A 27059-nucleotide genomic window follows, 5' to 3' on the forward strand; every position below is an offset into this window, starting at 1 on the left:
CAACATTTAAAAAAATATTTACTAAATTAATTGTATAAAATATCTGTAATATGTATTTTACAAAAATTATTTACTTGAAAATATTTTTTTTTACATTTCAGAATGTGTCTCTCCCCACTTTAAGCATAGCTCAGTCTTCACGAAGTTGACGTAGTTGAAACGCATGCGCAGATCGGACAGCGCACTTCCGGCTTATTTACCCCGGGACGGAGGAAAGATGGTAAACCTTTTTATGTTTAAATATTTTCATGGTTTGCTAAGTTTGAATGGAGAGTAAATGTTTGTGGTGTGGAAGCGAAGAAGCACCGATGTTTGCTGGATCTGCACTTACAGTGTCGTGTGTTGGGTTATGGGAAGAACCTTTACGCTGCGATTCATGATGAATCCCCACCCAGTTGTGGTTCCTCAAACGGAAGGGTTTGAATTTTTTGTCGCTCGGCTGCCTTCGTATGCTGGTTTTCTGTTACCCCGAATACTCTTTTTCCAGTGTGTCCTCTTGATGATGGCAGTGGTACACCCTGCTTGTCCTGTAGCTGCCCTTGTTACTCGCTTCCATCAGCACCGTGTGCCCAAGACATGGGGCACTTTATCCGTCTTCAGCTCTTCGACATGTTGGCATACCAGTTAGGCAATGCTTCTTGGGTATATCCGAAAATATTCGACTTTTGAAGTGTTACAGTGTAGAGCCCAGCCAACGTATATGCCTCACAGATTAGTCACTGTTGCATACTGCCAGTGTTGTGAATAGTGGCACTATCAACGTCACCTGTCATCGTCAAATGTGCGACCTGTTGACTCTGGGACTGCTGTCTTTATCACCTATTTGGGACACCAGCACTGAGCGAATTATCCTTCATTTGTTTGGCTACTTTGTTGTAATATTAGATCCCTAATTAGATATGACGTCCAGTAATGTATAACGTGGTGCGGCCAAACTTACAACTTCTTTGTTCACAAGAAGTGTTGTTTCCTGTTCTTTTAGTTGCACTTAACCATCAGACCTGGCGTTGTTGCTCCTTTAAATTATACTTCTCTGTGATTCATTCTTCCTGCATGTTTTTTCTTTCAGGTATTCAATGTTTTCTTCCCTTTGCTAGATTTCTGTGGTGTTTAATCTGGAGTAATTGTGTTGAAATCTTTCAGTGTCATGCAAAAATTAACTATTGTAATTTCAGTTGTCAGAACAAGGCAAATTATGTCCTGTGTGCTCCCTGTATGGTGTTTATATGTTCTCCTTTTGTCTACATTGGTTTTTTTTTCCATTTCTCCAGTTTCCTTCTTCAGTCCAAAGACATGCAGTTTAGGTGGACTGGCAATGCGAAATTGGACTGTGAGTGTGCTCATCCTGTCCAAGGATTGTTCCTGCCTTGTGCCCAGTGCTTGCTGTGATAGGCTCCAGATCCCTTGTTGCCAAATTCAGGATGAAACGGGTTACAAAGTGGATGGATGGTTATCAGAACCGCATCTGAGACCTGAAAATATGAAAAAATGTGTAGTGATGATGTGTGGTTATCATATTTCACAGTTAACTGGGTTTGAAGTCCTCTTTACTGGTTTTTAATTAATGCTCCTGATTTTGATATTCTTTTATTTTAACATTATTAAGAAAATAAAAACTTGCAGTAGAGTTCTGTCCATAGTTGGCTCCCATCTTAAATCTCATGCTGAAGGGGTAGGCATCTGTTCTCCTTGACCCTAAACTGGATAACTGGGATGAAAATGGATGAATGAATAGATAGATGGAAATGTATTCGTATTGTGGGAAAGTCTAATGATTCACATGACATAATGCTGTGGCACTGTAGATAAAACGTTTGAGCCAAGGGCACTAATCAATGATGGTCAATGTTAACATGTGAAGTTAAGTCAGTAATCACATTTCACTGTCTGGATTAACACCCCCCCCTATTTGATTTCTTTTTCTTTCTCTTCCTCTTTTATATTTCACAAAGGCAGCTGTTATCTTTTGGATTTTGCCGGCTCTGATAAAACAAACACATATACATGTAACTAAGTTCCTTCAGCTCTAGTGAAGGTAGCGACACAGATAAAGTTACTTTTAAAACAGGATAGGCCATGTGGAGTATTGGTTAAGGCTTTGGACTTCAAACCCGAAAATTATAGTTTAAATTCCACTACTGACATTGTATGACCTGCCTGTGCTCCAATTAAAAAAACAAAAGAAATAAAACCAATTGCATCTCCGATATTGTGAAATTGATAATGTGGACTTGGATAAAGCCGTCAAATAAACAACAAGTAATGTTAAGTACTAATGCTTAAAGATGTCAGTGATCAGATTGGAGTGTATCGGTGAGCATAAATCAGGTCTATGTTAATGTTAACTTTTTTTTTATGTTTTGCATTTTCACACTATGTTTGTGAACCGGACCCTGAATTCACATCATTAACTCCTAGAGAAGGGTGTATTTTATGTTTTATTTCAGTGCATGCAGTAAACGCCCTAAGTGGAGCGTTGTGCAGTTAAGACCCCTTGCAAATTATTTAGGGGAAAAAAAATCAGCAAGCCGTTATAAATGGTTTTAGGATGTGTTTGTTAAGAATAAAGACAAGAGAAAACAATTCTCAAGAGACAAACTCAAATAAAGAGAATCTTTTTTTTTTTTATTTAAATTTAGGGCACAGACAGCTCAAAACGTTTTGATGAAGTAAAAATTGTATTTAATTGTACCATGCAGATTTAGAAAAGCAACATGCTACATGTTCCCATTTTTTTATTTTGGCAGACTATTGTCAGCTTTATAACATTGAATGCATGACGTTTTAAGGATTATTGGCACTATAGGAGTGCTTAGCTTTACATTTCTATATAAATCTGAGTAAATCATCATAATTGGTACTAGAACAACAATTTTGTTGATCATTCAACATAATTGAATGTTAAGATTATTGTGTCCCATGTCCACCAAGATCATAGGAAATGTACATCTGAATATGTATTCCTGGCCTTAAGAGAGATCCACTCACTCTTCTTTGGCATTCTCATGCTGATTATGTAGTGTAACTGCACCTGAAGCCTATTTTATACATTTAAGCTGCAATGGACCCTGTTGTTTTGCTGAGTTTAGGGTCAGGTTAGTGGATCTTGGACCATTTACCTTTTTTTTTTTTTTTGTTTTTTTTTTTTGATGGTCACAACAATCTAACTGATTAAAACCATACAATGGACTTGCCATACATAACTGGAGATGGATTGAGAGCAAAACGTTAACAATGTTGTCCTAGTTGGCTGTGTTATGGGACTGTTTTTTGTGTTTGGAAATGTGTAAAGATTAAGAGAGCACATTGTATAAAATGTATTATTTGTCATCTTTGAAGAGGGTATATACACTATAATTTGCTTAGTGGTTCACCGAAGCATTTAACTGCTGGCCAGTTGCTTCTGGTATTTTTGTTTGTCTGCTTTATTTTCTTTTTTACTCAGTAGCTCAGCATGTGCTTAATATACACTAGACCTGGTCAAAACAAATTTTATTGTGGAAATTCCAGTTGCTTTTGACTGCTTGTTATCTATATGAAACATTCCCTATGTTCTATAAGCAGTGCTTGAGAGAAATGTTTATGTCACTATATTGATTTTAATGTTTTAATAATAAGGGGATTTGCCCCCTGCTTCGCTCGCCATCCCTCATATCCCTCAACACCGCTGGCCTAAGCTAGGTGCCAGCCACTTTGCATCTCTGCCGCTCGAGTTGTGAAGAGGGGGGCTGAACACACCCCAAGGAGACACAGTTGCTCCTCTGAAACCCCCTCTTAAATGGTGATAGAATCGGAAACAATCTTTGTTCGATTAGCTGCTGGCTTGCTGCTTTGCTGCGTGATCTGCATCTTGCGTGGAGCACTTCTGTCATATCACCTTTGTCCATATATTCAGTCTCTTTTCGCTTTTACCACTTCATCAATATCGCATTGAAGTTTCATTCTGTATTTGGAATTGCATTGTGACAATGCAGCCTATAACTGCCTGTGAATGAATATCGTTTCTTTTTTACAAGAAATGTATGAGACAATAGCATTCACACAAATGAGAAATGATTTCTCTCGTGGGATTTCACTTTCACCAAACAACAAATCTTTTAATTCTCGCAGATAGGCCTTTTCACTGGGAAGAAACACAACTTTTTTATTTTTTCCTGATGGCAACATGAATTATACGATCTACAAGTCTCCAACTTAAAGTTTAAATCTGAACAATATATTCAATCTCTTTTACTTTTCCGTTATTTCACCTAGGAGTATTTTCCTTTTGTTTGCACTAGTGCGATCTTTACTATCCCTTTTTTTTTTTTAGACTTTCAAATTTTCATACTTCCATTATCTCTAACCTGCTCTGCATGTGTACTGCGCCAACATTTTTTAATTCTTTACGACATTCTACTTTGCTTTGTTTTATTTCAGGCCCCGGGCTTGGTTAAATTTCTTGGCACAAAGACTCATCTCACAGGACGTGAAAATGTCTCTTTGAGAAAAATCATGTCTCGTCCCTTTCAACCTTCCAAGATTTTTTTTTTATTACAGAGAGAAAAAATTTTAACCTGCAGTAGATATGATGAAGCTGGCAACCAAATGCCATTGGGCTAAACCAGTCATCTTTTGTTGACCCCTGTCCACAGGGTTAAAGTATGACTTTGTATGGAGGGGGGATGCATAGGTGGTGGCTCTAGATTTGCTTTGTGAATCATTAAGTTAGGACGGAAGGTTTTGGTAGTGGCAAGATTTACTTGCAAATCGTTCTGGTGGATTATGTGATATGTGCTATACTTATCAGTGTGTTAAAAACAAACTTTCAGGGCACCACTTTTGGCACAGATAAAGAAAACCCTGCTTATTGAGATGAATACCCTTGCTTCCTGTATTCCATATGTTTGGTTCTTACCAACAATGCACTGCTGACTCCTGTGCACTCGGCGAGGGTTCCCATCTTTTGTAACATGTTCATTTGGCATGTTTATGTTGCATACATAGATTTGTGTTTCTCTAAGCTGCTACTTGCTTCATATCTTAGCTGAACTTGCATGTTGAAACAAGACAAGTTCTTACTTGCTGCCTGATGGCCACTATGGCGGTGATAATTGTTGGAATTTTTGCATCATAAGCTCTCAAATTACTTTATTTAAACAGGGCTGCAGTTTTTCTTTCAAATATTATTTCTGAAAGAAGGTATTTTTTTCTGTGCGTTTGTTAACTTACTTCCTGAGACTAGAAACACACTGTGTGCGAAGAACAAATTCTACTTTGTATTTTTAACTCTCTAGATAAATGTTTACAGTTTCTGTGGTGTGCTTTAAAAAACAGAAAAACAAACCAACACACACACACACAACTTCAGTTGCCCTGTATTGTGCTAACCTCATTAATGATGCTATACACCGCAGTAATTGACCAAGATGGCTGATACAGCGCCTAACAGCAGTATTCACATACTTGACCAATTTGCTATTTTTGCTGAATTACAAATCATCCTCTGAAAATTTTCCTTTATCATATTTTTATTGCAAAGCACTGAAACTCAAATCACTTGAACAACGTTTTTAAAGAGAGAAGTACATTATTCAGTCCCTATGCTTTAATGTTTTTGTAGAGTCACCTTTGCTGCAGTAATTCCCTTAAGTCCTTTGGGGTAAGTATGTACGAGCACTCCACAATGTCTAAGAGTGATTTTGGGCCATTCATTGTGACAGAAATGGTCCAGGTTGTTCAGGTTGGGTGGATGATGCTTGTGCAGTGCAGTTTTGAAATAGTACTGCAGATTCTCAATTGGATTGAGATGGTCTGGATGTGAATGATCCACTGTAACACTGTATTTGGTTATATTTCCCACCTTCATTCTGCTTTCTGGTTTAGCCAGATGCCTACTCTCTGATGATGAAAAGCAGCCTTACAGCATAATACTAACACCACCATACTTCACTGTAAGCATGGTGATTTTTGAAGTGTGATCAGTGTTACCTTAAGAATGTAATTTTGAACTTTTTGATTTCATTTGACCATAGATCCTTTTCACACATATCTATTGGAACACTATCATGCTCTCACTGCTGAAAACAATTGTTAGTTCCGTTTTGCAAGAAAACATGAGATTAAAAAAGTTTCTGATAAAATAGTCTGTGGTGACCAGTACTGAACAGCAGTAAACAAAATTATCCATGAAAAAATCTTGCATTATTTGTGTTGCATTATCCACATGTCAAGTCTTCCAGTCATTTGCAAACAACGTCCCAAGCACTTGTCACGTTTATCAAAATGTTGTTAAATCACTTCTGGAAAAATGCTTTTGTAAATGAAATTTGAATATGCTGAAATGCCTTCTGGTATTGCATTTATATTTATAACTGTGAGCCAGAACTGGAGTACCTCAGGATTACTTGGCGGCAGTTTGTGAAACCACACAGGTGAATCGCCCTTCTGTTTGTTGAAGCCTTTCAGATGTGTACAAGTACGTGGCATTATTCTTGTCCTGATAATGTTTTCATTGCCTTTTCTTTAAACTTAAATCTAGTTGTACTCCTTACTCGGTGTGTTTTGCAAAGTTGATATCATGTGAAGCCAATGAGTAAGCTATTACTGGTCTGGATTCATAACCAATGAATTGGGAGTAGGGGTGGGCGAGGCAAGTCTTTAATTCAAATGCTCAGTCACATTTGCATGTGTTCTATTTTCTTTCACAGGAGCATTTCCTGGAAGTAGGTTATTTAACACTATTTTAGTAAAATTATACGTGTTTGAGATGTGCATCACTGTCGCATGTGGTTTTTTTATGGACTTTTTGATATTGTTTGCTATTGGTCACCACAGATGCCTGTTCTACCAGAAACTTTTATCATCCCCATTTGGTATGAAAAAATGAAATGCATTTTTTTCCAGCCATCAATACAAACTACATGGGGTCAGTAATTTCAAAATATATTTTTTGAATGGAGTATTCCTTTAACTGTGGGCTTTTTATCCAGCAAAGATGTCAGATAATTTAATGATTCACTGGTGGTGGGTACTAATAGAGCAACTATGTCCTCAGTAGGCAATTGTTATTTACATACATAAGGTTGGAGCTTTCAAAATAGATTGAGTATTTAAATAGCATATTTCTGCTTTTTTTTTTTTCTTTTTCTTTCCTAAGACTTTTTTTTTTCTAATGTTCAACAAAATATTTTTAAAAAGTCATTGCATTGAAATAAAAATAAGGCAAAGAATGAAATTTCAGTGTAAGATTTGTTATTTAGTAAAATATGGGAATTAGTCACAAGTATGAATCATTTTGCATGGCATTGTAATTAAGAGCACAAATGTAGAGGTGTCAGTTACAAATTAGAACATTTCTGTCTTGAGAACACTCTAAACTCCTAACTATCTAATGGCTTTGAAAACATGTTAGTTAATGTCAGCTTGGTCCAGACGGCTGAGGTATTCCTGATGTACCAGAAGCACAGTCTTTTCCATAAGTTTGCATTACAGTTTAAAAGATTAAAAGCAAAATGTTCTATAACAGCCTAGTGGTTTGTCACATGGCAGAAACTGACTGTCCTCTGCAATATTCACTAAATGCATTATTAACAATTGTTAGCTGTCTGCAATGCCATCTTTGGACAACTGCATTGTGAGTGGTGATATTTAATGTTGCAAGTGCATTTTTTTATGAAGCTGCTATTTGTTTCAGGATATATGTTGTATTTTTTACTTGTGACACCCATTTTTTTCCCCCTAATATCTGTACATAGACGGCTACTTTACGTCCATACCTGAATGCTGTGCGTGCCACTTTGCAGGCTGCGCTGTGCCTGGAAAACTTCTCATCTCAGGTGGTGGAGCGACACAACAAGCCAGAGGTGGAAGTCAGGTACAGAAACATTCATAAAGCAACAGGTCTGCAATAGGAGAGGTGAATCTCCCAACACAAGGCTTCATGTTCTTTAAAATGATTTTGGTCACTCTATGAAAGCAACTGTTGGGTGCTCTGTATTAATGATTTCATTAATCAGTTTTATGAATTAAATCACTTATTTCATAATTAGCACTAGTGAGAAGTGTTCTAAACTTTAAATATCTCTTTTATATTTAGTGCCTTCAGGTCTAACAGGGCTTGTCACTGCTAGTAACAGAAATTGCACATTCAATTTAGCCAGGTATTGATTAAACCGATGTTTCCCAACCTCGGTCCTAGGGGCACACTGTGGCTGCAGGTTTTTGTTCCAACCAGATTTCTAATCAGTAACAATACCTAATAACACTTATCTCATTTAATTAGCTTGTATTCATTTTCTTTTATTCTACATTCAGAAAAGCACAGCAGCATGATTTTTACATTTATAAGACATTTAGAAATATTTCTGCTTTTGCTATAGATTTAAATGCTTAACTCTCTTTTGTTGATTTCATAATATTTTGCCCTTTCTCTGTGCAGTTTTTCCCCTTCGTTGTATCTTATTAATGACAACTTAAAATGAGCAGAGCAGACACGCTGGCAAACAACACTGAATAATCAATAATAATCAAGTAGTCAAAACTACTTTAGCATCAGACCCACTAATTAATAAATAATGGATTAATTAAACATTTAGAGCACCTAGAAAAGTAGAATAAAAATCAAGATGAAAATATTGTTAAAAAAATACATTATTCCCATATAACTGCTTGGTACATTTTAATTTTTTTTTAACCAAACTTGGGAAATAACACATCACTTAATTAGCCCAGGAGTCCAATTAAAAACAGAAGCTGTTTGGAACAAAAACCTGCAGCCACAGTGTGCCCCCAGGCCCGAGGTTGAGAAACATTGGGTTAAAATAATACAAAATGGCTTTTATATATTTACATTTTTTATTTATTTTTTTCTTGATTGTCCCGGTAGACTTCTTATTCTTACTTTTTCATCTGTAGAAGTAGTAAGGAGCTTCTTCTGCAGCCTGTGATAATCAGTAGGAATGAGAAGGAGAAGGTGTTGATTGAAGGCTCTATCAACTCTGTCCGTGTCAGTATTGCAGTAAAGCAGGTAGGATTGGATTTGCCGTTTCCTCAGCTTTGTTCTTCTTTGCTCTTTGTTATTTATGGTGTTCGTGTGATAGAACCCCTCTTGCTTCTCTTTAGCTTTTCACTCTGTTGCCTTCAAGTGCTCATTTACATCAGCATTTTTGGTTTGGCTGTCAGTTTTATTTCTGTTTTACTTTGTCACCAAATGTGTAATTTTCTCCACTTAGCTGTCTCCTATTTGTTATTTAGCTTCTATTACCTTTCCCTGTATTCCCTTTTCAGGCTGTCTTCTTCGGGCCTGTCTAGTATCATGCAATTGTTCACCTCCACACATGACTCCGTATGCTGAAATAATTTTACTTTATTTCGTACCCTTTCAGTTTCATTCATCAACCATACCTGAGTCTTAACATTTCTGACGTTTATTTAATGGACTAATGTGAGCTTCTCTTTGCAGGCCGATGAGATTGAGAAGATTTTGTGTCACAAATTCATGCGTTTCATGATGATGAGAGCAGAGAATTTCTTCATCCTCCGCAGAAAACCAGTTGAGGTAAAGAGCTCCATATATGTCCTGCATGTTTACAATCTAGTGACTTGACACCAAAATGGGAAGATAAACAGCCTTAACACTAGAATTACCAGAGCCTACGAAAAAACTTGTATATCCATCCCACCTTAAATCGCTTCTTAAAACCGTTCTCACCTCTCCGCCAGCGTCTTTTTCTTTATCAGCACATTTAGATAAACAAAGGTGCAAGTAGCCGGCTATTCCATCCCCCCACCAACTTAGAACGTGCACAAACTTCTCCCAGCTCATGCCTCGATTGATTATCTGGGAGTGAAATGGAGTTTTAGAGTGGAAATAATAGATCATTATTTGGAATACACGCATTTCACGTGTGTTCCGTTTCTACAGTAATCCGTATTAACACATTTTCAAAACAGAAACGTTTTTCATATTGTAGTAGTAAATGAAAAAATGTAGGCATAAACTATATAATGTATGAAGCCTGAAGTCCAACTATCAAATTAACATTTTCACAAAAGATACAAATATAACAGAACAAGTATGCTTTTATTCAAAAACTAGGCATGTGCGCCCAACTACATTGCGCGTATTAAAGTTGTCTGTGAAGGGCTCCCTGTTTAAACGCGGATGCCAGTCGTGAACTGGGCACTTCGTCGCACAGCATTATGATTTTTTATAAGGGAAACAAAATTACAAAAGAAAACCCTTGGATATTGATTCGATAGGAACGGCCTACTCAGAATCACTGTCCGAATAGTAATTATGTGGTGGTGTAGGAGCATTTCTGGTTCTGTCCGTTCACAGTCCATCTCGTTTTCACGATGCTATCGTTTCCTCTCACGATCTCTTCTCAACCTTTTCTCCAATCTCGCAGGTTGCTTTGTGGCAATCCAAAGAGTAAGGCAATATACACGGAGCAATGGTTATAAAAGGGGGACACATAGGTATCCAGGCTCTTTAAAGCATAAATAGGGATCATTTCACTGAAATGTGAGCAAGCCACGGTACAACTGTGAGACGCGCAGCACTCACCGGCTACAATGTAGCAATAATAATTTCCGGAACGTGCTGTTACGTTGTCATTCATTTTACCCACTGTCTTTCTTTCATTCATATGTTACGTAGGCACGTACCTTTTATCTTCGGCAATCTCATTCTCTAACCAGGCCTAAGGAGCTAACCAGCGTAACATTGTCCACCACCCCTTTCGTTATACCGGCACATTGTTGACATCCGTGAGTAACAACATCGTACTAAACTAGAAGCTGGTCTATGCATGCGTGGAATTCGCGGACAAACAAAGATCAAGATCTAAATGAAGATCTCTTTAGTTAATTTAAAGCACAACAATTTGTTTAGTTTGAATGTCTGTGTTTTGAGGTGTCACTGGAGTACTACAGTCTTCAGTAGTATAAGCCTGGAGGAGATTCTTAATGCAATGCCTATGTTTTAGCTGTCTCTCTACTGCCATCTAGTGCTTCTTCTTCTAATTCATTCACGGACAAACAAAGATCAAGATCCAAATGAAGATTATATATAGAGATATAACTGCAGAAAAAAGCCAACTTTGCATGCCACATTGACACATACTTATCACAACTGCCATGATAGTGTAATGGTATCAGCTGCTGACTAGTAATCAAAAGGTCATGAGTTCAATACCGCACGATTCTCTCTTGAGAAGTAAACTGCTCTTATTCTTACTATTTTAAAATAAAAACATACATTTGATTTCAGTGTGTAACAGTCAGTGTAATTTATGATACTTGTAAAGGTTAGTTAGTTTGTTTTTTTTTTTTTTTTTATACACTTTTCATTCTCTGTCGTGTTCAAGATCCTTCCCTTACCCCCCTCCCCCCAATCTGACACTGCTGTTTTCACATAAAGATGTGCTGTAGCTCTGCAGCGTACTTGTGACTGCATTCTCGTACCAATGCTTGTGAACTGCAGTGCCTGCGTGCATTTTTCATGGCATTACACGTCTATTTTTTGAGCATACCCGTGTCGCTCAAACACAGGAACGTATGTTGGTGTACAAGTATAACAAAACAAGTGCACTTTTATTCTAGACTATAAGTGAAGAAAATATAAAGCAAGTTACAGTAGGCGGTTGATACGACAGCTTGCGTGGTGCAATGCTAAGAACTGCTGATTTCCGATCCATGCTATATGCGGGGGGATCATGAACGCAACTGAGAGAATGGAAGTGAATTTTAAAAAAAAAAAAAAAAGTAACCTTTACAATTATCATGCATTTACACTGGTTCTTACAGACTGACTGAAATCAAATGTATGTTTTTATTCTAAAATAGTACAGTACATGCAATATTATTTGAAAACTAACAGCGTCAGATCGGGTTTGAATAAACGCTGACGCTCTTACAGAAGGCATCAACTTATTCAGTGCAGCAGTTTCAACACACAGCACATGCAATATTATCTGAAACCGAATAGCGTCAGATCGAGCTCATATTCAAACCCAATCTGACACTGTTCGTTTTCAAATAATATTGCATTAGTGCAATGATGTTTTTACATATATTGTCTCTTTCATTCATCTTGCGGTTTGTAATCAGTGACCGTGTGTTTTTTTCCCCGATCTTGTCATTTCGCACATGTTGCTGTATGGTGGTGTTTCTTTTGTACTCCAGGACACGCAAAGGACAGAATAGTACAGAGCAGTAAGTTCAGCGCTATATGCAATCGGACAGACAGACAGACAGGCAGAGAAGGCACTAGATATATAAATAAACAGGGAAGGCACTGTATAATAGATATATAAAAAACAGCTAAGGGGATAGATATATAGATAGGTAGGAAAGAAAGGCACTATACGATAGGCAGACAGGGAAGCTTCTATATAATAATAAAATTACTGTTATTACTATATAGATAGACAGGGATTTCAGGCAGGCAGAACGGTGAAGGTTATTTATTTTTAACTATTTTAGAATAAAAACATACATTTGATCTCAGTCAGTCTGTAAGAGCCAGTGTAAATGCATGATAATTGTAAAGGTTAGCTTTTTTTTTTTTTTTTATTCAGTTCCATTCTCTCGGTCGCGTTCACGATCCCCCCATCAGACACTGCTGTTTTCACATAAAGACGCGCTATAGCTCAAATGTGATTTATTTGGAGAAGCGCTATATCTCGAATGTTATTTATATAGGGAAGAATGTACAGTGTCAGGTGCTCATTCAGTGTAATAGGAACCATAGCACAGAGAGGTGTGTACACTGCAACAAGTGCACATGTCGTGAATGTTGGAAGGGTGTGTGGAAATTGTTAATATTTGAATGTGATGATTTTGTATAGCACGGATCGGAAATCAGCAGTTCTTAGCATTGCACCATGCAAGCTGTCGTATCAACCGTCTACTGTAACTTGCTTTATTTTTTCTTCACTTTATAGTCTAGAATAAAAGTGCACTTGTTTTGTTATACTTGTACACCAACATATGTTCCTGTGTTTGAGCGACACGGGTATGCTCAAAAAATAGACGTGTAATGCCACGAAAAGTGCACGCAGGCACTGCAGTTCACAAGCATTGGTACAAGAATGCAGTCACAAGTACGCTGCAGAGCTACAGAGCATCTTTATGTGAAAACAGCAGTGTCAGATTGGGGGGGAAGGAGGTAGGGAAGGATCTTAAACACGACTGAGAGAATGAAAAGTGAATAAAAAAAAAACTAACCTTTACAAGTATCATAAATTACACTGGCTGTTACACACTGAAATCAAATGTATGTTTTTATTTTAAAATAGTAAGAATAAGAGCAGTTTACTTCTCAAAACTGAGTCGTGCGGGATCAAGCTCCAGACTTTTTGATTACTAGTCAGCAGCTGATACCATTACGCTACGGTGGCAATTGCAGAAAGCATGTGTCAATGTGGCATGCTAAGGCGGCTTTTTTCTGCAGTTATATTTTTGAATAAAAGCATACTTGTTCTGTTATATTTGTACATTTTGTGAAACTGTTAATTTGATATTTGGACTTCAGACTTCATACATTATATAGTTTATGCCTACATTTTGTCATTTACTACTACAATATGAAAAACGTTTCTGTTTTAAAAATGCGTTTACACGGATTACTGTAGAAACGGAACACACATGAAATGTGTGTATTCCAAATAATGATCTATTATTTCCACTCTAATACTAAACTTCACTCCCAGATAATCAATCAAGGCATGAGCTGGGAGAAGTTCGTGCACATTCTAAGTTGGTGGGGGGATGGAATAGCCGGCTACTTGCACCTTTTCTTTATCAGCACATTTAGATTAACAAAAGACGCTGGCGGAGAGGTGAGAACGGTTTTAAGAAGCGATTTAAGGTGGGACGAATCTACAAGTTTTTTCGTAGGCTCTGGTAATTCTAGTGTTAAGTGTGCATGCTTTGAGGCACAGCAGGGCACTGGTGTTTCTGACTGCTCTTTCTTTTGCTCTTCATCTGTTGTAGATATGGCCTCATTGAGGAAATTCACTTCAGAAATTGTCTTATTTTCAGAAATCATATGGCCTGGCTTTTTGCATATTCTTAATCCCTTCATTGTTGATGTCATTGTTTTTCCTTTTGTATTTGGCAGGGTTACGACATCAGCTTCCTAATAACCAATTTCCACACAGAGCAGATGTACAAACACAAATTGGTGGATTTTGTAATCCACTTTATGGAAGAAATTGACAAGGAGATAAGTGAGATGAAACTATCTGTGAATGCCAGGGCCAGAATAGTGGCAGAGGAGTTCCTGAAAAACGTAAGAATGAAGTCTGAAGTCTATAAATTTTTTTAGTATCTTGTTATAAGAAATCAAAAAAATTAATTGGATTTCTCAACTTGCATGCCAGAATTCAAGTTCACAGCACATATTGCAAAAGAGTTGTGCTGTGCAGTATAGTTGTCTTTCTTTTTTGGCACTTTTATGTAAAAACTTTTTTTTTTTTTTCCTTTTTCTCTCCTCAGTTCTGAAGAGGCATACATGCACCATTCTGCCAGCTGTTCACAAGTGCTGGGGAACTTTTCCACATCAAGGGTTCTAAAAAAAAAAAAATTGGGAGGGATTGCAACTGAGTTAAAGTGGCAGAATAAGGTGAATCCACATAAAGGTTTGTAAAAACCCACTCAGAGATGGGAACCACAGAAATGAGACCAATAATTTCTGGGGCTTGATACAATCACAGTGGACCCCCTTGTGTTTTGGAGAATGTACTTGATGAGAGATACATCAGTGTTCTTCAATAACATACAAGAGGGCCTTTTGGGAAGTGTTAAACCCAGATCTATAACCGCTTCCTTTTTTATATATGGTTTTTTTTTTGTTGTTTTTTTTTTTTTTTGTTTTTTTTTAATTTTATAAAACTTGTAAAGTTTGGAACCACCAGCTGGTTTCTGATCTGGGTGAAAAATGTATGCTTCTATTTTGACAACATATTCAATAAAGGTACGTTTAGCACCTGTTTGGAGCGCCTGACCTCCTACAGTGGAAGGTGTCACTAATTTCATTTTGATCATTTACATGCACTGCATACTTATTTGTTTTGGTGTGTTTTTTAAAAAATATATATATAATAATACAGGTCGATGCAATGAAAGTGTTTATGCCCAAATAATACTTGTAATGTTGCCAAGGTCCTCTAGCACATTTGTCAGCTATAGTAAGTCACTTCTGCTGCACATAATTCTCAGGTTAACCATCCAAGGGATTTAGTAGAATTTGCTCAATAAAGCATACCAGGGAAACTGGGCAAATTACCTGGTTAACAGCATTCACACATAAACTACTAAGATACAAATTACCCTTAAAAGAGCAAAAATGTCTACAGCTATTGATTAACATTTCTTTATCAAAAAGAACATATACTGAGAAGTAGGAATGGACAAATACTGAGCTGATTGTATAATGTGGTTGAATCACAACGATGAATGGAAGACAAAACACTATTGGTTGGAAAGGGGGAGTTAGAGCCACATGTAAAGATGTATGCATTTAACTGTTGTAAAAAGCTTCACTAACCCCAGTTTATATGAGATGTGTTCCAAGCACAACACAGTCCTGCTGCCTCCTATCACACAGCTGCTTACAGCAAAAGAAGGTACCTGTGCTGGTGACAAATATTCTATATGAAAGAGGCACATGCCAGCATCTGGTGTTAAGTGTGCTTGAATGTTTTCACCTTCGCATAGATGGACATCTGCTCCCATATTTGTAAATTCATTCACATTCCAGACAATTCTTAAAAATTTAACCTACAAATAAAGTTAAACTAAACAATTGAAAAAGTTATTTGTTCAACAACTCCGGAGTCTCATGTGGTTAGTTCACCCATAAAACTGATATTAATCATGCTTAAGGTCCCAATGTGGAAAACTGTCTGCTTGACATTTCTTGACCTTTTCTTTTACCAATACATTTCTGAGATAGTCTGCATGCATGTGTAAGATGCGATATGACCTAAGATTGGCTGTTGTAATTTTCACAGGTTTGTTGCAAGTCAAATATATTCATTTTCTCTTGGAAATTTCAGATAGAAATATGCAGGTGCCGAAATACAGTCCTAAAATGTCCCACCACCCATTATCTTTGTATTTAAGTGTGAGGTGACTTCAGTATTGTACTTTTCCTGTTGGGTTGACTATTCAACTACAAAGACATGTTAGAAATAGGAATAATTTATAGTTACTGATTTAAGAGTTTCTTTTTAAAGTAAGGACTATCTATTTTCAGTTTACAAGTAAATGTACCATAATCATGTTCTAAAATCAGTTTTACTACTGACGGCATGGTCTTGCTGAGATCATATGGAATTTTTAAGTATAAATTTAACTGCACTGTTAAATCATAGACAGTTTTGCATAACATATACAGTAGCAGGGAACACCCGTGTATGAGAACAGCTAATAAAGCAACCTTTTGTGTTTTCTCTGCTGTTTCATGCAGTAATTTTAATTAAAGTTAGTTTTTCCTCCAAGATTTTATTCTCTTATCATGGTATGGTTACTGCTGTAATTGTATGTAATTATATCTTCTACCAAATTACCATCACTTGAAGAAAAACTGTTTACACTCTGCAGTACATGCACACATTGACTAGTGCAAAAGGAATATCATGCTTTCTGTCCTTTAGGCACCTGTTGCAGAAATGGTGGCCAGCATGAAAACTTAAGTCATGGCCTGTGTATTTACATGACATGTTTACTGTGGAGGATAAGATATACATGCTGTAGTGTTTAATAGAAATGCGCTATATAGCAAACCATATATGTTACCTTGGTGTTTGTTTCTACAATCTCGCAACCCTGATTTGATGTTTTATTAATCTGTTTTATGGTAGAGTGACTAGTTCCTGCTTGGACTTTGCCAAATGTTCCTTCAAAGCACTCTTGAGAACATACGGGAAAAAAGGTTCTCTGGTCTGAGAAGACAACAATTGAACTCTTTAGCAGAATTCCATGCAGTATGTCTGATGAAGCTCAGGCAGTACTCATCACCTGCCTAATACCATCCCAATAATGAATCATGGTGGTGTGAGCATCATGCTGGGGGGTGCTTCTCAATGGTAGGAACTGGGAGAATTGCTTAAATTCATTTACAGCAGACCACCGTACTTTGTTTTACACACTGAAACTGCAAAAGGGATCTCAGTGTTCTGCATTTATTCCATCAGTGTGCAGTTGGTGCTTGGGAAGAGTTGTCCATCTGATGCTTTATGTGCACAGCTTTGATTCAAAAGTATCCCTTCCAGAAGAATCCATATGGTTTTGAATAAAGTGGGTGTTTTTGCAAGAGATGTCTGATAGTTTTCATGTTGTGCAAGTGTTTTGGGGGATTGTGTGCAGAGTTTTGAAAAAATGTTTCAGAAAATGTGTAAATATTCAGACAAAAACTAATAATTCTAGGACTGCAGAAAGCCTACTTATTTTGAGTCGTAAACTCAAAATTATTATATAAAAAAAAAATTCAAATCAAAAATTATTATTATAAACATTATTATTAAAACTGATGTTGCACACAATACATCTTGCCTGAAGAAAGGGCCTGAGTTCCCTTGAAAACTTACACATTGTAATCTTTCTGGTTAGTCAATAAAAGGTTTAATTTTGCTCAATTTCTCATCACACACAATGAAAAGTTGGGAAAGGGTTATGAATAGAAAGTTTAGGAAAGGGACCACCATAGGAGAAGAGCAGTTTGGTGCTATGCCAGGGAGTGGAATTAGCTAATGCAGTCTTTGCTTTGAGAAAGGTTTACATATGGTGTTTATTGATTTGGAGGAGGCCTGTGATAGAGTGTGACATCAAGAAGTCTGGAGGTGCAGGAGAGAAAGAGGAGGACCAAACAAGTGGGTGAGGATTGTCCAGGATATGTGTGAGGGAGTGAGGACTCGGGTTTAAAGCAGTGTTGGGGTAACACACAAGATCCTGGCTAGAGGAGGTCTGCACCAGGGATCTTCTTTAAGATTTTACTCCTTTGATTTGATTATGGATGTGCTGATCCATGAGATAAATGACAAGTCCCCCTGGCGCAGACGTTTTGCTGTTGACATTGTGTTGTGTAACACCAGAAAAGGGGAAGATGAGAGGAATTTGGAAGAATGGAGTGAGAAGGACTTTAGAAGACAGAGGGTTGAAGAAAAATGTGAACACAAAATATATGATGTTTAGTGATGATCAAGATTCAGGAGTTAGCCCATGGAGAGCTATTGAAATGAGTGGATATGTTTTAAATAGCTAGGATCAGAGGTAGCCCAAGATGGAAAATTAGATGCAGAGATAACTCATAGAGTGCAGTGTGGATGGAACAATTGGAACAAGGTGTCCGGAGTATTGTGTGATCGAAGAATTCAGGTTAAAGGTAAGAGAGTGGTAAGACCAGCAATTGAGACATGAGAAGTAAAGGAAGCTCAGGAGAAGAAGATGTGGCAGTAATGAGAATGTTGAGATGGATGTGTGGAGTTATAAAAAGGGAAAGATTAAGAAATGAGACAATCAGAGGGACAACAAAAGTAGGACATCTATGTAAGAAAGTACAGGAAAGTAGGTTAAAGTGGTATGGACATGTGGTGAGAGAGAAATATGTGGGAAAAAGAAGAATGGGAATTAAAGTACAAGGGAAGAGAAAGTAAAGGAGGCTGAAGAAGAGTGGATGGATAAAGTAAATGAAAATATGAAGGAAACGACTTTACTGTTGAGGAGGTGCAGGACTAAGGTGTATGGAGAAGTCTGATCATGCACATCCACCTCACATAGAAGTGGGAAAAGATGAAGAAGGAGAAGAATAAACAAACATTATTGCTAAGCAATACATTTTTCCTTACTCTGGTCTTTCTTTTCAGCTGGGTTCATAGACTGTTACTCAACATGCCCATAAGCACAATACACATTTATCTCGAATGTCATGAACACTTTTGACTGTAGGCATTTTCAGTTCTTTGGTTTAATGTGTAATAAATGCTGGATAGTGTTTATAAAAGGACTGGCATTGTATGTGATCTGATAGCAGTGGTTGGTCTTGACCAACAATAAAGTGTTTTTTAGTCCATTGTTTCATTTTGACAAACGGGGTAAAGGATTTGTGAATGCAGTGTGAAAATGTGGTTTTGTGTTCAGTTATGAGGAAAGCGTAATAGATTTCAAGAAATGTGTCTTAGCAGATGTAAAATACCATCAGGAGACCGGTGTTTGTGAGGGAGACAATTTACCTTTGTCGTATGGAAGCAGGTTGCCTGGAATAGCTTGGTGAGGGTCAGACTGTGGAGAGTCAAGCTACACTGATCGCTGTCCTGACTTAATACACGTGCCTTTACTCGAAAATAACTACGTGACACAAGTTGTCGGAGAAACGTCGCTATAGCAACCGTAAACAGAGTTGTGGGAACCGCGCAGGCGTATTACTATCTTAAAAGCTTCGCAACTCCAGTGACAGCATGGTCATGTGAAAATAGTGGAACGACAGGCAAGTGAGAGGCAGGGGCTCAAGCAGTGGACATCGAGATATCAAAGGGGCTTGTGTCAGCAGTGCTTTTAAAAAGAAAGCAGATTATTCAACCGGCATTGCAGGGTAGGAAAGGAGGCTACCATGTGTTTTTTTAGCAAGGTAGCAGAGAGCAGGGTCAGATTTTCGTGCCAGTACCTGTAAGACCGAGCATAACATTTCAGTCATGAATGATAGTGCTAATAATGCTCGTGAAGTAGAGGCGTGTGAGCGGAGAGTCCACCACGGGTGACTGAAATCCGAGGAGGCAGAGGAGAGGAGGTGGGGTGTGATCGGACCGGCAGGTAAGCAATTGTTTTACAGGTTGCTCGCTCAGTATCTTCAGTCAGATTAGAAAGTCCGATCACTTGAGAATCAGATATGACAGAGATCTGATCTACGTTATCCAGAAGCAAGCTCAACCAACCCGGAACAGATGTGAGAGAGGAGCACGTCAGCTGAGAACGAAACGAGAGAACGAGGTGTTCCTACAGTGGGCAGCAAGTAAGTGTTTTCGGTGGGGTTCTGATCAGAGGAGTTGTCACTTGTGAGATCGGATCATCGGAAAAGAATGCTCGCGTGAAAACGAGATCGAAAGACAATATATATATACTTAGTCTAGCAACAGCAAACTGATTTTACTATTGTTAGGTCCGCGATTTTATCCGATGATAATGACGTGTAAGGCTTTTCATTTGTGTCAACTGGATATTTACAGTATCTCACAAACGTGAGTACACCCCTCACATTTTTGTAAATATTTTTTTTATATTGTTTCATGGGACAACACTGAAGATATGACACTTTGATACAATGTAAAGTAGTCAGTGTACAGATTGTATAACAGTGTAAATTTGCTGTCCCCTCAAAATAACTCAACACACAGCCATTAATGTCTAAAAGTGAGTACAACCCTAAACAAAAATTGTCCAAATTGTGCCCAAAGTGTCAATATTTTGTGTGGCCACCATTATTTTCCAGCACTGCCTTAACTCTCTTGGGCATGAAGTTCACTAGAGCTTCACAGGTTGCCGCTGGAATCCTCTTCCACTCCTCCATGACGACATCACGGAGCTGGTGGATGTTAGAGACCTTGCGCTCCTCCACCTTCTGTTTTGAGGATGCACCACAGATGCTCAATAGGGTTTAGGTCTGGAGACATGCCTGGCCAGTCCAGCACCTTCACCCTCAGTTTCTTTAACAAAGAAGTGGTCGTCTTGGAGGTGTGTTTTTGGGGTCGTTATCATGTTCAGTTTCCGAAGGGAGGGGATCATGATCTGCTTCAGTATGTCACAGTACATGTTGGCATTCATGGTTCCTTCAATGAATTGTAGCTCCCCAGTGCCGGCAGCACTCATGCAGCCCCAAACCATGACACTCCCACCACCATGCTTGACTGTAGGCAAGACACACTTGTCTTTGTACTCCTCACCTGGTTGCCACCACACACACGCTTGACACCATCTGAACCAAATAAGTTTATCTTGGTCTTATCAGAAAACAGGTCTGTATCATCTTTAGAAGATACTTCCTTCTGGGATGACAGCCACACAGACCAATTTGATGCAGTGTGCGGCGTATGGTCTGAGCGCTGACAGGCTGACCCCCCCCAACCTCTGCATCAATGCTGGCAGCACTCGTACGTCTATTTTCAAAAGACAACCTCTGGATATGACGTTGAGCACGTGCACTCAACTTTTTTGGTCGACCATGGAGAGGCCTGTTCCAAGTGGAACCTGTCCTGTAAAACCACAGTATGGTTTGGCCACCGTGCAGTAACTCAGTTTCAGGGTGCTGGCAATCTTCTTATAGCCTAGGCCATCTTTATGTAGAGCAACAATTCTTTTTTTCAGATTCTCAGAGAGTTCTCCATGAGGTGCCATGTTGAACCGCCAGTGACCAGTATAAGAGAGTGTGAGAACGATAACACCAAATTTAACACACCTGCTCCCCATTCACACCTGAGACCTTGTAACACTAATGAGTCACATGACACCGGGGAGGGAAAATGGCTATGGTTTGGTGTCCTATATGGCAGGGGTGTAGCTCAGAACTCTGGGCACTACACATAAGTAGTCTCTGTGGGGCCTTTTTTCTCAAAAACAAACATTTCATTTTAGGCTTGAGATCTACCTTAACTTTCCATGCCTGCTGCCAAATGGGCCCCTGGTAATCATTACCATCAAAAATGACACCCATGTATATGGTAGATGGAAAAAGGATGAATGCCCAAGTGTGACAGTTTGGTAAAACATAATTTAGGGTTTTCTTCAGGAATTCTGTTTTTCTTCCTGCATTTCCAGAATGTGCGTGTTTTGTTAATTATCAACTTCGAGTTAACTCTACATGACTGTCAGTGAGCCCTGCAGTGAACTTAGGCCCCATGCCTTTTGTCTGGTAATGCTGGTGTGGACCCCAGCTTCAGGCAGCCTTGAAGCACAATTAAGTGTGTTTGGAAAATGAACGGTATGATGGGCACTGTAAAGTTTCATATCATAATAAGGTAAATCGAAAAGTAAAAGCAAAAAATTTTGCGAAAATTCACTGAAGGATGCTGGCTCAGTATGGAAGTGCAAACAGCATGAGCCAATGAAAAGTTTATGAATGAATAAAAAAAAAAGCTTAAAGCAGGATGAACAAGTGTAACCACACAGGCCCACATTAAAATGGCAAATGCCTTCATTAGAGAAGACCAACATATTACGTTGTCTGTTGTAGCATATTTTATTATTAGCTATTGATCTGCACATGCTGTAGAGCCTGACGACTTAGGGTACCATAACATTTGGGGTATCCAAACAGTTTATTGATCTGCACAAGCCATTCATCTTTCGGTGAATTTCAGCAGGAGAAATCTCACTATGGCACATTTGACCTTGGCTTCAACTAGACTAACTGCAGAGTGCTACGCTGTGTGTGTTTGAGCTACCCAGAAGGAATCGTAATCGTGTCGTATTGCGTCAGTTTGTATCTGCTGCTGTTACTTCATAATATCTAAATTGCCTTTACTTTTTGATTTAACCTCATAAGAAAATTATGATTCACCATGCCGAAAGTTGCACAACACTTCTCTTAATGTGCTGCAATTGTTAAGGGCCATACAGTAGAAGATGGGAGGTGCGGTGATCCATGAGCCATTAGGGAATTCAAGGAAAACACTGATTGAGAGCTTATGCACAAGAGCCTTGGCGTCTCCCATCATCTACTGTAATGCTAAAAATAAACGACCATAATTAGAAAACACTTATATTATTTCAAAAACTATATTTGTTCGCTGAATGCTGGAGTAAATAAATCAATAGGGGAAAATAGCAAGTTTAAATTAAATCATATCCTGTGCCTAATAAATGCAGTCATATATTCAGATGCATTTTTATTTGTGTAAAAAGTTTGATTTTTTTTTAATCTTATTTAATCGTTAAAAATCCTGTTACATTTAATAATACTAATGAAACTAATGATTTGTCTCTAAGCTGAAATAACAAGTCTTGAGGTAGAGATACAAGGTACATTTAAAAAGTTTCCACACTCTTTTTTTAACTCTATTTATTAATAATTTCAAAACCAAATGACATCACATCTCTTCATAGTCACCTTCGTTTGTGATGCAATTTTCCCAGCGTCGTACAAACTTTTTAATGCCCAATTACTACTTCTCCTGCCTTCACCGTTTCTAACGAAAATATAAAAGTGCGGAAACTTTTTGAACGTCCCTCGTATATCGCTCGAAGACAACCTCTACACTCTTAAAAATAAAAATGGTCCTCTAATGGCACTTTACTGGGTTGTGTGTTTCCTTGTAGAACCATGATTTGACAAGGAGCCATTTCATCCTGTGAAGGGTTCTTTGGACTTTGATAAAGTTCTTAATATGTGGGCAAGAAGAAATCTTTAATGCATAGTAGCCAACGTTACAGAATTCAACAGATCAAGGAGGCCAGAGCTAAGCCTGTGTGATTGGAATCTTACAAATCTGTTACCATCTTATTAAATTACTAAAATGTTTGTGCGGATGGCTCTTTTGGAAACTGAAAATGGTTCTCCTATGGCAGGAGTCCTCAATCATGGTCCTGGAGGGCTGCAGTGGCTGCGTGTTTGTTCCAACCCAATTGCTTAATAAGACGCACTTACTGCCCAAGTAACATTTCTGCTTCACTTTAGTTATTTTGCTCGTTAAGATTGTGAACCCTTATTGCTTATTTTACTCTTAAACAGTGTATTCTCGGTTTTTAATTGCTCCTAATTAGCAATAAGATGCAAATGACAAAAGAAACCAACAGTTCTCCATTTAGCTTGTTACCATTTACATCTGTGTGTATTTATCATGCACTGTTTGGTTTAATGAAATACTTGGAAGGAAAGAGAAGAGAAAAAAATGAAGGACTGAGAATTACTCCTCCATTTTAGCCTTCAGATCATTTGGATGATATCCTTAGAACGGGGAAGAAAATCTAGGATATGAGAATAACCTGACATGGCAGATTTAAAGCACATAACAAGCTATGAAATTAAATTATTGGCAAGAATTGCTTTCTAATTAAGCAACCGGGTTGGAACACAAACCTGCAGCCATTGCTGGCCCTCCAGGACTGGGATTGAGGACCCCTGCCCTATGGTATCGCTCTGAAGAGCCATTTTGACTGTAAAATATTGGGGCACATTATTGCAAATAAATTGAATAAAGCAAGGAGGATCGAATAGCAAAGTTGTTAAAATTATAATAAAAGTAAATGGCACCAGTCAGAAGAAGGAACATATCAAATTCAGATCTGACTCTGTGACTATGGGTTTCATTAGAAATACAAGCAAATGACAATCTGACCAGCCCGATGCAGGAGCACAAGTGTTCATTTGGTGTCATGGGTACACACCCGTGATTAAAAAGATTCCTTTCATTGTAGCCGCAATTTGAGATCCTTAGAAACGCAGCAGCTTAGCTTACCTTACCTCCCCTGTCAACAGCAGTCATAACAATGGTCATTCTGACAGGCTTGGGCTCCTGGGCAGAAACGGAGACGAGAAGGCAGCGTGCACAAGTTGTTACAGTGGTCATGGGAACTCAGAATGACAAGAACGCTGGTTTAGAGATGTTGATGCTTTGCTTTCATCCTGCTGGTCAATCAGTGTGGTCCATGAAAGTTAGTGCAAATGCAAAGTGATGCATGCGACTGGAATTCAGAATTGTTCTAAGAAAACTAACTTGTTGATATTGCTGTGACCCTTCCCTCAGTGGGACAGCTGGACTTTGTGCCCTTCTTATATAAACATTTCTTGTTGAAGTTCCTGGTGTTGATTGTCTGATGTCGCTTTGTTCCAAGTACTATAAATAGCTATCTTGATTTATTCTGGTGGTTGCTAGCATTTCACTAAATGAGAAAATTAACACCAATAACAGAGATTACATTTGTGAAAAACATTTTTTGGATTTTATTGATTGTATTAAAATCAAATAACATTCCATACAAATAAGTCAAGTTTTACAAAAATAGGTTTGAAACAAACCAACCCCCACCCATGAGAAAGAGAACTAGGCCAGCAGAGTAAAACTTTAAGCTAGTAAAAATAAGTAAATAAATAAATGAATAAAGATAAATAGAATAAAAAAAATGAGGGTAGAGAATTTGCTTCCTCAGTTTAAACGCTTATTCTAAAGTGTTATCGATTAGTTCCTGCCAGGTTTTGAAAAAGTTTTGTACAGATCCTCTAAGTGCGAATTTGAATTTTTCCAATTTCAAATAATATATAACATCAGCTACCCACTGACTTAAAAGAGGTGAGTTAGGATTCTTCCAGTTGAGCAAAATAAGTCTACGTGCTAATAGTGTAATGAAGGCAATCACAGTTTGTTTGTCCTTCTCCACTTTAAACCCATCTGGAAGAACACCAAACACAGCTATTAATGGATTAGGAGGGATTGTGACACCAAGGCTGTCTGAAAGGCATTTAAAAATTTTGGTCCAGAATGATGTTAATTTGGTGCAGGCCCAAAACATGTGACCCAGTGAGGCTGGAGCTCGATTGCAACATTCGCAGGTTGGATCTTGTCCTGGAAACATTCTGGCTAATCTTGAACGAGACAGATGTGCTCGATATATAATTTTGAATTCAATAATTGTATGCTTTGCGCATATGGAGCTCGAGTGAATTCTCTGCATGGCTGCCTTCCACTCCTTTTCTGAGATGTTGAGTGAGAGATCCTTTCCCGACTGTACTCTTGGAACTTTGAAAGATAGAGACTATAAAATGTATATATTTGCAGAAATGCTGTCTGAGTCCTCGAAACTGATCAATATTTTTTCCAGCATAGAGGGAGGTGGGAGCTGATGAAAACTGGGCAGGTTCTGTTTAACAAAGTTTCGAATTTGAAGGTAGTGAAAGAAATGTGTTTCTGGAAAGTAAAATTTGGAGTGCAATTTTTCGTAGGATGCAAAGACATTGTCTATGTACAGATCTCTAAGTGATTTAATCCCAAATGTTTTCCAGACATTAAAAACTGTGTACGTTTGAGATGGTGGAAGAAGGTGGTTCTCATGCAGAGGTGCCATAGATAAAAGCTTCTCTATCTTAAAGTGCTTCCTGCATTGGTTCCATATTCTGAGTGAGTGAAGCACAATTGGGTTGTTAGTATATTGGTGATGACTTGTATTTACAGAGGGTCCTCGGTTTATGAGACAGTTACGTTCCTACACAGTGGTGCAACCCGAATTTTGGTGTAAGTTGAAACACACCCTAGCCTAAGTCACTTATCAATCCTAGCACATTTGCAAAATCATAATCTAGAACATAAAAACACAACTAAGCCACAAAAAAAGAAAAAGGACATAAATATACTGTACAGTTGTAACAGAAAAAATGAATGTAAAAAAATCCTTACCTTTATTCCTTCTCACGTCTCAATTTTTTTAAGTTTTTATGGGAGTGAGCATTGTAAACTCGAAATGTCATTTGTTGAGACGTTGTAACCCGAGGACCCCCTGTATTGTGAAAATTAAATCGGCATTCACAGCAAGTGATGGGAACAGAAAACAAGACAAGATGTGGCGCTTGTGGAATATGCAATAAGGCCTTAAACCCCCCCAACTGTCTTATCTGCACATTGCGATTCATCAGCAGGTTGGGTGCCTAAGATGCCAGTTTGTCAGTTTTGTTTTACTAGAATAAACTGAGAATCAATGGCTGGGTCGAATCTTATCCTTGTCATTTGCGATATGATCTTTTGATATAAATTGTTATAGCTGGTAGTGATGGGAATGGTGGACGAGATATCTTATGAATAGACTCTTTTCTTTGGATGAAGGTTTCCGAATGCGGAGAATGCTGTTTAACCCTTAAACCTGCTGGTATTAGCAACTGTCTCCTAAAGCTGAAACTAATCTCATGCCATAGATGTCAGGTTGATAATTTCAGACTCTCTCTTTATACTTGTTACAGATGGAGTCACCCCCGGAGGTGCCAAATGGAAATGGCGAGGAGAGAGGTGAGTCGAATTTATTAGCAATACAGAAGGCCTGCAGGCGGAGGTGGGCTAGAAGCAGAGAATGCCATTGTTGCTATGGTTACACTGGCT

The 27059-nt window shown here is 38.2% G+C and overlaps 2 protein-coding genes and 1 long non-coding RNA gene across 3 annotated transcripts in view; 2 read left to right on the plus strand and 1 right to left on the minus strand.

Moving 5' to 3' along the window:
- The window catches only part of polr3b (polymerase (RNA) III (DNA directed) polypeptide B), a 256221-nt gene that overhangs the window by 118336 nt on the left and 110826 nt on the right, over positions 1 to 27059 (minus strand). The gene's annotated exons all lie outside the window — the stretch shown is intronic.
- Positions 115 to 14572, plus strand: arpc4l (actin related protein 2/3 complex, subunit 4, like). The gene is made up of 6 exons (XM_039761641.1): positions 115 to 220; positions 7737 to 7855; positions 8896 to 9007; positions 9443 to 9538; positions 14108 to 14278; positions 14485 to 14572. Exons 1-6 carry the CDS (start codon positions 164 to 166, stop codon positions 14488 to 14490), a joined length of 561 nt encoding a protein of 186 aa, XP_039617575.1. The 5' UTR covers positions 115 to 163; the 3' UTR covers positions 14491 to 14572.
- LOC120534228 lies at positions 19433 to 27006 on the plus strand. Its single transcript, XR_005634703.1, has 3 exons — positions 19433 to 19797; positions 19903 to 19996; positions 26924 to 27006. It is a non-coding gene; the product is annotated as an uncharacterized LOC120534228 (long non-coding RNA).

The sequence above is a fragment of the Polypterus senegalus genome, chromosome 8 (genome assembly GCF_016835505.1).
Source record: "Polypterus senegalus isolate Bchr_013 chromosome 8, ASM1683550v1, whole genome shotgun sequence".
NCBI lineage: Eukaryota > Metazoa > Chordata > Cladistia > Polypteriformes > Polypteridae > Polypterus > Polypterus senegalus.